This window comes from Protopterus annectens, chromosome 2.part2 (assembly GCF_019279795.1).
Source record: "Protopterus annectens isolate FY-2018-M chromosome 2.part2, PAN1.0, whole genome shotgun sequence".
Taxonomy (NCBI): Eukaryota; Metazoa; Chordata; order Ceratodontiformes; family Protopteridae; genus Protopterus; species Protopterus annectens.
The window spans coordinates 428,570,014-428,583,443 of NC_056730.1; the positions used below are offsets into that span (position 1 = coordinate 428,570,014).

Here is a 13,430-nt window from a genome sequence, read left to right on the forward strand (position 1 = left end):
TTCTAGTTTACCTGGAAAGTTGTCTTTAAGCAGGTGAGCCAAGAATATTGTCACGGGGTATATTTCTGAGATTAAGCAAATTCAAGAACACATTGTTATTGTCATGCTTTGAAGCTTCCAGGTGATGCAGTATGGGTAAAGAGGAGGGGCTTAGTAGCTTGGGAGAGTTTCAGGTGCCATTCTGTCCTGATGCCGTCTAGCATTAGTTCTACTGTCAGTGTCCAGTTACTTGTTATGGTAAGCACAGAATTTTATTTTTTTATTCTACAAATATGAAAGTAAAATTTATTGGTTAGAACCGCTACTAACTGATGTTGGGCCTGCTAGTGGATAGAAGAAGTGATAGTGTTTGGTCTGAAATTTTACTTTCCAAGAAAATCGTGCTGATCTGAAATGTATCTTAGGTGACCCTTGTGATGTGAAGGATTGATGATACTGATTGCTTGAGGAATGTTAAAATACTGAGATATTCCTTTTTTTTTTCTTCCACAAAGTGAACTGTTAAGCAGATTGTATATAAAGCTGATGTAAATTCAAAAGGGAATGTAGAAGTCTGCTTTAGCTAAATGAATTGACTAATGCTTCCTAATTTTTTTAACAGAATGCTGAAAACACTGCTGATGTTGATGAAGAAGGATACAGCATCAAACCAGAAGTTAACCAGAGTGATATCCTTTTAGTTCTGTTGTGCTGAAATATGTTTCCTTTGCATAGTTCAGTCATTTTTCTGAAAGTTGCTTTATAATTTTCATGGTGCTACAGAAGCTGAAAACTATACCAGCAATCTGTGGGCATATGGTAAAGAAACAGAAATGGATTTGATGGCAGTCCACCATAGGATGCACATACACATGCACAGACAGTCACACCTTTCTACAACTTGGTGGATTACCATTTCACCTCTTGGCATGTCTTTGAGTTATGAGAAGACATGAGAGTCGCCAGCAGAATTACTTTGAGCCTGAACAGTTTCTGTAAAGTGATTGACCTGTGGAATGTTCGAATAATTTTCTGGAATGGAATTAGAATTTTGAACACATTCTGAACACATTTTGGTCAGGAAGCAGTGTCTGATTCACGCTTAGACTTGGGGCTTGCATCACAGAAATAATGTTGTGATTGCAATGATGATGATAATTCTGGTACAGAATCTCATGATTTGTTGTAATTTGTAAACCGGAACACACTTTTTTTTTTTTTTTTTTTAACTAAAAAGTTATTTAAAACCACTTTTTCTGTGGAGAAACTTATTTTACTTTTTGGGGCTGGTGAAAGTGTTTTACGTGTTTTTTACTGTGTTTTTATCTGGGAAAATGTTACTTTTCTGCTCCAAAAGAAAGCTAGAAGTCCCACAAAACAAAAGACAGTCCAGTAAGTCAAAATGACTATATGAGGGACCTTGTTCTTCTTTCCCACCCTGGCAGTCCCCTTAATCCTCCCAGAAAGCCTGAATCTGCATTTCTCTGTTTGGCAACTGATTGTTTTAAACGAATAGGTCATCAGTGTGATCCATCAAGGCTACAGATGGGGGTGTGAGGTTCTCCCTCCTTTTCAGGGGGTTCATTCTCATCTGCCATACTAAACGCTTCTCTTTCCGTACAAGAAGGCCTGGAAGATAGATACCTTTTCTTTTCTTTTCCTTTCCTTGGACAGGAATGTTCCTCTATGCCTTTCTACCTTTCTGGTTGATTTCCAAGGTACTTCTGAAGTATCAGAGGGACTCCCCAAAAATCATTATAGTTGGTCCTTTCTTTTAGAATTGGCCAGGGCAATTACCACATGTTTCCTCACAGACTGGGTTTACTCACACAAGATCAGGGTGTTTGATGAATCCTAACCTCAAACAACTGCAGCTGACAGCTTGGATGATGGGGATTTAATACCTTTTAGCACATGCTTTCTGAGGATGTGCATCCGGTATTAATGGAGATAAATCCAACTAACTTAGAAACGAGCACACAAACCAAGTAAGAAGCAACTCCACGGGTAGAAACACTCAGTCCAGGAATCACAGATGCGATACAACCAGAAATAAATAGAAGTTGAGTAACTTTAATGAATAAGAACAGAAAGATTAAGCAAGCGCTTTCGCCTGGTTCCTACCAGGCTTTATCAAGATACTGCTCAGTCAAAAGTAAAACCATTTATATCTTTGTACAAACATCAGGTGATCACTTAATCGACCACTCCTGGTATTAATTATGGTAATTCGTTAAAAGTTTGAACATTTTATAAGGTACTTTTAAAGTATTTTTTAAGATGTTAAAATATTCATACTCCCTGCAAATCAATAATGCTGCAATAACACATTGTTTTAAAAACTGTCTAAATACCTTGCGTGTCAAAAAATCTTATAAAAATAAATACATAAAAGCAGTTAATGCAAACCACTAATAATTCATGCAGTATGTTAAATAATTTTTTAAAAATACAAATGCTAAGAATAAATATTACAAAGTATATATATAAATATGCACTTAAAATATTCTGTATATATATAAATATGCACTTAAAATATTCTAAGTGTAAATCCTAATAGTAAAACATGTACTTCTGGTTGAAAGTTGATAACAAAAAATGAAAATTCATCATTAACTAACTGCCTGTTAATTGCCTGGCATTTTCAAAACAGATTTTTTGTTTACTCATAATTTCTCCCTGTTAAGTTTTAGTGCACGACTCGTCTAGAGCACAAAAAACTTCTGTGGCAATTGAAATTAAATGCAGCAAGACCCCCAGGTCTAAATGATAGCATCAGTATAGCAAGTGCACTAAAACTTAACAGGGAGAAATTATGAGTAAACAAAAAATCTGTTTTGAAAATGCCAGGCAATTAACAGGCAGTTAGTTAATGATGAATTTTCATTTTTTGTTATCAACTTTCAACCAGAAGTACATGTTTTACTATTAGGATTTACACTTAGAATATTTTAAGTGCATATTTATATATATACTTTGTAATATTTATTCTTAGCATTTGTATTTTTAAAAAATTGTTATTTAACATACTCATGAATTATTAGTGGTTTGCATTAACTGCTTTTATGTATTTATTTTATAAGATTTTTTGACACGCAGGGTATTTAGACAGTTTTTAAAACAACGTGTTATTGCAGCATTATTGATTTGCAGGGAGTATGAATATTTTAACTTCTTAAAAAATACTTTAAAAGTACCTTATAAAATGTTCAAACTTTTAACTAATTACCATAAATAATACCAGGAGTGGTCGATTAAGTGATCACCTGATGTTTGTACAATGATATAAAATGGTTTTACTTTTGACTGAGCAGTATCTTGATAAAGCCTGGTAAGGAACCAGGCAAAAGCGCTTGATTAATCTTTCTATTCTTATTCATTAAAGTTACTCAACTTCTATTTATTTCTGGTTGTATCGCATCTGTGATTCCTGGACTGAGTGTTTCTACCCATGGAATTAATGGAGATAAGAAAACATGCTACTAGACTATCATAAATTAGCAAATGGAAAAGTTTTCTGGTTGGTGCCAACAAAAGAACCAGCACCTATTCAGGTCTAGACTTTCTCTGGTTTTACAGTATTTATGTGAATTACTGTCCTGTGGTCTGTTTTTCATAGGTTCATAGGTGTGTACTAGGCTGTCGACAAGTGGAACCATAATAGCCATACATCCCAAAAATATCCCACAAGTTATGTGCCTAGGAGGTTATTATTAGGGGTGTATGAAGCTAGGGCACGATTTACAGGCTGCATCTCCCCATTAAAGACATAAATGCTAAACCAAGGGTGAATTTCCATTTCCCAGTCCACTGGCCCAGATTACTCTTGAATTATAATAGGGAAAAGTTCTGCTTAACATGGATGGGATGCCTGTGCCAGAGATGGGTAATTCTCTGTGACACATACCTGTTTCCCCAACATGTCCTATTTATGTTGCAAGCAAAGTTTAAGTCCCTGGATCGAGTAGTTGTGGTGCTACTCATTTTGCATATATGCGAAAGGTCCATCAGAGAGGGATCCAAGGATGTCTTGTATGCCAGGCATAGATTGCCTCTCAGCAAGTCTGTGGGATGGAGTATAGAGATGGGGCTTGGAGATGATCTGCAAAGAACATGTTGTTAATCCTCTGTATTCTTTTTGTGAAGAACCTCTGGATTTTCCAGTTGCTGTACGGGCCTGGTTAGGTAAATGCCGAAGGGGGAGCCAAATACAGTGTAATGATGACTTTCTTGGACTTAGATGCTGTGTAATTGCTGGTAAGTTGAGCAACATAGAATGATTTGCTTACTGTCTTGTACAAATGTTGGTCAAAGTCCAGGTTGCTATCTGCATAAGCCCCCAAATCCCTGACTGATGGCCTTACACTCAGGGGTATGTTATCAATAAGCTAGTTTCCTAGGGTAGCGAACTTCTCAAAGAGTACTGTTATGCTTTTCTTGGCAATGAACTTTAAGCCATGGCTTTGGCAACATTCATTTGTCTGTGTGGTAGTCCTTGCCATAGGATGTTAGTGTGTGTGTGTGTGTGTGTGTGTGTGTGTGTGTGTGTGTGTGTGTGTGTGGAGGGGATTCTGTGACTACTTCTAGTTTACAGTTGTATGCAGATTTGGTCAGCTGGGAGCCATTGATATTGGCCTTGACTTATGAGAAGTTAATGCCCAAAAGGAGTGGAACTAGCACAGAGTCCTGAGGGGACTCCTCTAGTGATCTCCTCTTTGTGGAGAGGGTCTCCACTATCCTAACTTCCTGGATCCATAGCATAAGGGTTTATGCATAATGTGAGAGTTTATTCACAATGCATGTGTGGAGTATTGCATCATTCCTGTTAACCAGGTCAAGGTAGGCAATGTACACTATTTTGCTTTCACCCATTGCCTTGGTGACCTTCTCAAAGAAGCCCACTAGGTTGAGTAAGCATGATCTGCCCTTGACGAATCCAAATTGGGTTGGATCCAGGGTGTAGAGGTTTCCTATGTCAATCAATTCCATGAAAATTATTTCCATGGTTTTGCATATGAGAATAGTCAGACTTGGGGTTTGGAGTTCTCAGAGTCTATTGATGACCCGCCATTGTGCAGAGGAATAACTGTTTAGGTTCTCCAGTTACATGGCACAAAGTCTTTCTAGAGGCTGTGGGTGAATAGTGACTTCAGTATTCCTGATAGGTCATGTTTCAGGCTATTTAGGCAGCATCCTGGGATATTTTTTTTATTCCAGTTGCAAACATTATACATTACAAACCATGCTGACACAGCTGTAGTTGAAAACATTATATATCACATATAATGTATCCAGTCATTTTCAGTCATTACATAGCTCATTCAAATCCTGCCTTCTTTTCAACATTGTTCTTCCTCTGCATGTAGTGAACCCATAATTCTCATTTTTTTTCTATCATATTTGCTCCTGCCCTTTTCTAAAGATCCCAATTCCAGTTGTTTTATCTCTGTTATTGTCTTTGTTACTTCTAGTAATGTTGGTTTAGACTTTGATACCCATTTTCTAGTAATTGCTTTTTTGGAAGCCATCATAATTAGACTCAGCAAGACCTTACTATGTCTAGGGAATTCTGATTCTGTATCATAGCTCAAAAAAATAATTTCCTTAGTTTACACCAGTTTGCTCACCCAGTATCTCTGACAGACCAGTCTGCAAGGAATCTTTAAAATCTGTCAACTCATTACACTCCCAGAAAATATGTTCCCAGTTCCTCTTTCTTCCCCATCACACCTCTAGCATTTACTGTCTACCTGAGAAATTTTTTTTGGAGTCTACTTGGGGTATAAAAATACCTATGTAAACACGTCCAAGCAAAGATCCCAAATCTTCTAGACTTTGTTGCATATTTGAGAGATATACATTTATCCCCTTTGTTTCTTTGTGAATTGCTTATCCAGTTTCTCATCCCATTCCTTTCTAGCCTCCTCTGATTGATTCTTATAGTTGTCATGCAGTATTTTATATGCTTTTTGACATCCCTACTCTAGGCCAGTAATCAAGGAGCCTTAATTCTCACCACTGACACTGGAGAGGAACATTCACTTGGACCAAAAATAGATTCAGTATTTCCAGATGCAGGTCTCTGCATCAAGCACAGTTTCCCATTAAGAGCCCAAAGGGAGCACACTCAGTCCAGGGTCTGGATTTCTCTTTGTCTGTGTGTCTCTCTCCAGGGCCCCAATGACACTCCCCACTGGCACATCTGTAGAGTTGATTCCTCAGCCGAGTGTCCAAGCCAAGTCCTCCACCACTCTCTCTGTGAAACCAGTGTTTTTTTGTCCCTGCTTCCCAACAGCTGAGACAAACACTTTGAGATTTGATTTGCACACACATATACCCACCCACACCTGGGAAAGGCTGGCACAGATTTACTAGCTATGCCTCCTTCTGCCCAGACTGTAAGTAGTTACACTGCCACAGACACCCCAAAGCCAGCTACTCTCAGGGTGTTACAAGGTTACCCAATTATATCGAGTGAAATTAATATTAATGCAAGTGATAGTGTTTGGCCAATGCCATAAGGTTTTCAAGAGTGGCTACAGTATCACTGAGTAGATATAAGTCCTCTGAAAGTTTAATATATTCTATAAAGGACCAGCCACAATGAAAAGATAAAATATATTTATTAATAAAAGAACATGAAAATACTAAATATCTATTTACAGTAAACACCAGAGTACCAGTCACAAGAAATATTAGAATAACACAGATGAATAGATTTACACAGATATAGAAAAACAGTACTTAACTAATCTCACTATATTTTCCTGACTGATCTAAAGAGTTACTATTCCCTGGCCACTTACTAGAGCAAGGCATGATGAAGTAGATGAGGGGTCCTTCCTTGTCAAGTTACAAAAACAGACTGCCATGAGACTTTATTCTCACTTAGTATTAAAATATCATTTTTAGTGATGGATTACAGAATTACATCACATACATCTTGTCATCTGATGTCTGGTTCCCATGCTATCCCCCGTGGCAAGCAGCTGTCAGGATTTAGCACATATGTGTCAATAATGCACACACACATAGCACCTTGCTAAGATCTGTTGCATCTCCTAGAAGTCATAAAGCAATTTCAAACCTCCATCCTTCCAGAGTAGCAATTAGTTCACCCCAAAGACAATGCAAAAAGCTTCCTAATACAGACTTTTTGTCTCTGAATGCATTGGGAACTGTAAGATATAATCTTTGTGGCTGGTACATTTTTAACAGTAACAGGTTTACAAATACATTTTTCAGCACAAGCATCTGTAAAAATCAGTTTGATATGCAAATGACATATAATTCTTTACAAAATTCCAGCTAGCTTTGTTGGCATATGTTACACATCCACTGCCCTACTTCTCCTGTCATAGCTGGCAATACCTCACATTGTCACATGCTCTACTAATTGTTCCTTTCTTAATGGCAACTTCTGTTCTAGATTCTACTAAAATCTCTACCAGTGCTGGTCTTTCATTTAGGACCACCCCATTTTTTTCTCTCTGCCTATACACTGATATCAGTCCTTGAATAGGGAAGGCAATCTCTAACCTGCAGTCCAAATACATTCTTGGCATTTCCCAATATTACCTTTCCCTCTCTAGTTATTTTCTCCCACTAATTTGGTTTCTTTGCCATTTTTCTCCAATAAATTCCAGGCTCCTCTTGCCTATTGTCTGTATCCCTAATTGCAGTCATCCATGTCAGCAGACTCCTTTCTCATTCTCGTGTTGGCGTAGTTTTTAGAATGCTTTCTGCTTCATTAATATAATATTGTGTATGATTGTTATTCTCCTTAAAGATCTACATCCAAAATCCCAGTCTCTCATTGTTTCTTAAGCTTTCCTCCTGTTTCATCATCATCTCTTTCCAGTTTGATTTCTAGTTTTCTGCCTGTGCTGTGTATAGGAGCTCTAACTGTGTTGCCTGAAATACCTTTTCAAATTGGGTAATCTGGATCTGCCTTGTTCTGTTGAAAGAATAACCTTATCCCACTTGACTCTTGCTGTTTTACCTTCCAAGATAAATTACTTCAGGTCTTTATTAAATGGGATCCACAATTTCCCCTCTGGTTGATAACAATATGCCTGACCTGTGTGAGACTAAAGGGACTGAAACATTTTAACTTCTTGTCTCTTACTGTTGATAGCCGTATAACAGAGCGTCCATTTTCTCAGTTTTTGTATTATCTTTTGTATAATCTTTTACCTCATATCCTTAGCTGCCACACCATAATCATTTTAATTCATACTTCCAAATACTTCATTTTATCATGTCTCCGTAAATATAGATATTGCTTAACCAATTTGTGTGTGGGTGCATAATTTACAGCTGCTGTCTGCATTTTATCTTCATTAATTTTGTATCCTCAAAAGATCTGAAACTGTCTCAGTGTGTTCCACAACAGTGTAATGACCCTTTCTGGTTTGTCAGGTATAAAATATCATCTACAAACAGAGTAGCATTTCTTGACTATAGTACCAGTAGTATCCTTGAATTTCTGAATCCCTTATTTTCTTTGCCAGTGGTTTTAAATATAATGTAAATAAAGGAGAGAGAGGATGTCTCTGCCTGTTTCCTCTGCTCAAGCAGAAATTATCAGAGTGGACCCCACCCACTTTAATTTTTGCCTCCAATACCTCATATATCCTCCTAATCAACTTTATAATTTTATTAGGGAATGCAAATGCTTGCATTGCTCTTTCATAAAGTTCCATCTTACTCTGTCAAATGCTTTTTGTGCATCCAGAACCACCAACAACAGTGGCATGTTCTTACATTTTGCTTCCCTCTAGACCATCAGTGATCTGTTAATGTAAAATGTTTGCCTCCCATCCACAAAACCACATTGATCCATATATCTCAATTTCAGCATCACATTTGCCATTTAGCCGTTATAGACCTAAACACTTTATAATCATGGTTTAATATTGAAATTAGGCCTTTTTTAGGTATTACAGCTACCACCTCTTTCTTTTAGGATGTTGGTACTTCTCCTCCTTTTAAAATAGTGTGAAACAAAACCTTCTAGATCTTTATTAGTTTTTTCCCTCCTAGCTTCCAAACTTCCACAGGAATACCATCTGTTCCTGGGGACGTTCTTGTAGATTGGTTATACCTCATCATTTTTATCTCTTTTCCTATCCTGTTTGTAATTGAGCCTTCTGTACGTCTAACCTAGGTATATTTAGTTCTTCTATAAACATTTCTATTTGTACCTTTTCTTGATTTCCATATTTCTGTGCTTTATACAGACTTGGATAGAATTTCTGAAATATTTCCAATACTTCTACAGGACCCCTTGTTATCCTCCTTGTTATAAGCTCACTAAGCTTGGTGACAGCCTTTTTTACTTTCTATTGCCTGAGTCGGGCTAAAACATTTTGTGCTCTAGAGTTACTATCAAAAAACATTTGCTTAACAACAGTCTTTATAAACTCACCCTTATTTTCTGTTTAGCATTCTGCAGTTGCTTTTCTTCGTGTTCTGTGAGATTCCCCCTATTTTGCAATACTTTAACATTTGTCAGTCCCTCTAAATAATTTTTACTTCTTAACTATTTCTCCCTTTCTTTTATTTCCTTCCTTTTTTTTAAACTTCACTTTAATTTTATCCCACTCCCTAACTATATTTTCTGATAAAATTTTTATCTTCTCTAATAGCTCCTGAATAATTTATATTACATATTTCTTAAAATCATCTCTTTTCAGCAGATGTGAGAAAGTGCTACTATTATTTTTTATTTTATTATTTTGTTTTTATTTTAGTTAATATTGGCACATGATCTGAAATAGTTATTGGGTGCATAACAAGACTTTCAGTTAAATGCACATGTTCCTTATGAAATATAAATTATGCCTAGCCTAGCCCAATTTTGGTATCTTGGGGAATAATATGTAAAATCACTGCATGGTCTTAGTACTGAATTTGCATCTTTCATGTGAGATATTTTCATAAATTTCTTTAAAAATCTACCCTCATTTGTTATTTTTTCCTTTCTTGGATCCCCAGAAACATCTCCACTGTTAGAAATTAAATTCTAGTCAGCACCTATAAATAATAATCCTTCCTAAAAGCTGATTATTTCTCCCAGAATTTTCTTAAGCTTCATTATAGCAGTTTTCGGTGGACTATTAATACATGCCAGTGTAATCCCTTTAGTACTAGAAATGTACCATTATTGTCTTTTTTATCCTGTTCTATCGCTATTGAATCTTCTCTTGCTATTAATATAAGCACTCATTTCTTCCTTTTCCCCAGTTATTTTGCTGAATAACCATACTGAAAACCTTAATTTATCAAAGTCACATGTTCAGTTTGTTTCCAAGTGTCTCTTGTAGCATAGCTGCTTGCACTCCACACTTTTTAATATAGTTCACTGCTCTCTCTTTTTTGCATTTATCAGTGAGATCATTAATGTTTAAAGACATTACAGAAAGCATATTCTTGAAAAATTTTTATTCCCACCTTTTATATACATCAGCTTTTTTGCTAAATGTCTAGTTCTGAAGTCCATTTTCATTCTTCCTCAAGCAGATGGTTTTGTATCCAATCATTGGATCTGACTCTGCCACTTTTGCAGTCTAGGATCTGACTCTTGAGCTCCTCCCTTTATCCATAATGCCCTGATCACTGCTTTTTCTTAGATATTGTTTGTAGCTCTTGCAATCCGTTGGGATTTCACGCTGTTGAGCTGTGGGAGTTTAGTTTATTGTGAGTGATATATTTTTTTGGAGTTTTTATTACCAAATCTCTTTTTTTTCTTAGTCCATGCCTCTCTTTACCTTTTAGAGTTAGTATAACATTTCTTTAGACCTTTCTGCTACTGTTGTCGATTCTGTTCTACCATCATTGGCAGTCTTCCCTTTTTCTTACCTCTCCTGAGGTAATTGTTCATACCATTGGTGGTATTTTCACCTTTTGTTTTTGTTAGATTGTTCTTTGTGTGTAGTGTGTTTTTCCTGTATGGTAGACAAACCTACCGGTTTCAAAAAATGCACTTCTGTGGCACAGTGTACGCAATTCTGATGCCCTCAGGGAGTACGTGTATTGTTTAGGCCCTGCTCACCTTCTATTTCTTGTGAAATCTGTGTGGGTTTCAAAGCCAGGGCAATAAGTGATGGGCATAATAAACTTATTCTAAAAGGTGTGTTGGCTGCTTCTTCGTTTGCAGTTCCTTCTACTTCAGGGGCTCAGACCCCCTCTAGATGTCAGATAAGTTCGGAGGTCAGGGAGTCTAAAAAATGCTCCCCTGTCTGATCTCTTTCTTCCTGTCCAAGTTCGGAGCCACCATCAAAAATAAAAAAGGTCTCTGATCCGACCTTATTGGATCCTACTACCACTAAAGCTAGAAAGATTTTGGATATGGCTTTGTCGCTTCCAGTCACATGCATGAACAGGTCTCCTGGGATCCAGTCTCTGTGCTTCTGTCTGGAGCCAGTTTCTCAGAGATTGAGATCTCCTTTCTTGCAGGAGACTCCTAAAAAAACTCCACCCCCCCCAGCCTCCTCCTGCATTGGGTCTTCCCAGAGTCTTTCTCAGTATGAAGCGGATAGGATGATGACAAAGTTTCTTAGAGCTCAGATCCAGATCGGGTCCTTCAGGCTCTGTCCCCCATTGGGTTCTTGAGTCTACAACCTTCACGCCCTTTAGTGACTCCTCCTCTGATCTGAACTGTAGTTTCAGAGCTGTCAGATACGAAGATTACGAGAGTCGAGGTGTCTGATCCGAGAATATTACCTTTCCACGACTCCAACTCCTTCCCTGATCTGTTCGGCTCTGAGTGTTTTGGAGCAGAATGTGTCTTGGAGCTGAAGTGTTGGTATCAGGTCCATGGGGATGACTACAACTCCAAGGATTTCAGAGCCATTTCTTCCCCTCGGTGCATCGGCGTTGGACAGCTTGGATCCAATTCCCTCCTTGGGGGGGGGGGCCCAGAGGGAATGGAGAGTTGACTGTTCCAAGAGCTTTAGCTCCTGGGAGACTGATTTCCACTTCTCCTGGACCTTCTGCCTTTGAGGTAGTAGAAAGGGTTTTCTCTCATCCAGGGGATCATTTGACTGTCACCTCTTCAGATCCTGTTCCCATCCCTCCTTCAGATCTGAATGCTAAGTCCCATCATCTTACTCCACAGGGACAGCCAAACCTGTAAAGAGCTTCCATACGGTCCCTGCACAGTGGCTTCCCTTTTCTTCCAACACCTCTGCAGAGTATCCCACTGAAGAGGTTCCTTGGAAGAAAGAATGGAAAAGGAGGAATTTAGATTCCCTTCAGGAATCATTGACAGAGGACACTGATTTTGATGGAGAAGGGTGCCCCAGATCGCCACCAGAAGATGTCTCATTTGGAGTTCTGTGCCAGAAAGATGGATGGTGTTCCCAGAATCCTTCTCAGGAGGAGTCTGTGTTCCTGGAAGCTTTCAGGTGTGGCCCAGCAACCTCTTGGGGTACCCCCCGGTGGATGAGATTATCGACCTTGTCTCCTGCCTGGCATGGAAGAAGCTAGATTCAGTAGACCCCATCCCTAAATGCCTGGACAAGATCCTCATTACATCACTAGAGAGACAACATTGGTTTCAAGGGGATTCTTGTAGAGATGGCATGGTTGTTGTGGAAACCACGAAAAAAGAGGTAGCTGAACAGAGCTCAACTGTCCATCACCTAACAGAGAATTTAGAGCTTTGGACAGATATGGAAGGCAATTATATGCATCAGCGACCTTTGCTACACATTTCTGAATTTTACTAGGTTACAGAAGGACTTAAAGGAACTTTCTAACTCTACCTGTGAATCCATGTTGGCGGAGGAAACAAAAGTGTATTCTTCATGACTGGCCATCCTACAATCCATATAAAACGTATCCATGAGGTTAATCTCTCACACGGCTGAAGTTTCCTCATGGGAAGCGGGTACAAGCATATCCATTAGGAGGCATACCTGGATGCGCTTGTGCGACTTTGCAGACCCCTTTAAAGCATCATTCATCAGTGATCCTTTTCATGGATCCTCCCTTTTTGGGCCCACTGTCAGAGACACTTACCATAGTGAACAAGATGGAAAGACTGTATCTGCCATAGGAATCTATTTTTCTACCCTGCAGATATCCTTCTCAAAGAATCAGTGCAGTGGTAAGAAAATGTGGTTTCTAAAATCTCAAGGGCCTTTTCAAGATTCACGTGGAGAATTTTCTCCCACAGGCAGAGGGAGAAATAATTATAACAATGGAAGACACCCGCCCACGCAGCAGAGGGGTGCAAAATCAAGGGTCTTGGGATTCTTTCTCAAACAGACCTTTCCAGCATTCCTGAAAGGTTGTCCGACTGTTGTTCTCTGGAGACAGTCAGGGGGCACTTGTCTTTTTACCCAGAAGCATGGGCAGCCATCACAAAAGACACATTATTGCAAAGAATCATATCCAGAGGATATTTTAATTCCCTTGTTACAAAAACTACTGAGGATAAGAAA

The 13,430-nt window shown here is 38.4% G+C and overlaps 1 protein-coding gene across 2 annotated transcripts in view; it reads left to right on the top strand.

Annotated features, from left to right (window-relative positions):
* Positions 1 to 13,430, top strand: part of FCHO2 (FCH and mu domain containing endocytic adaptor 2) — a 4,043,518-nt gene that overhangs the window by 1,408,506 nt on the left and 2,621,582 nt on the right. For both annotated transcript variants that reach the window (XM_044063938.1, XM_044063939.1), the window contains exon 12: positions 602 to 668. In XM_044063938.1, the coding sequence (XP_043919873.1) occupies positions 602 to 668 (67 nt within the window). The remainder of the gene's footprint in view (positions 1 to 601; positions 669 to 13,430) is intronic.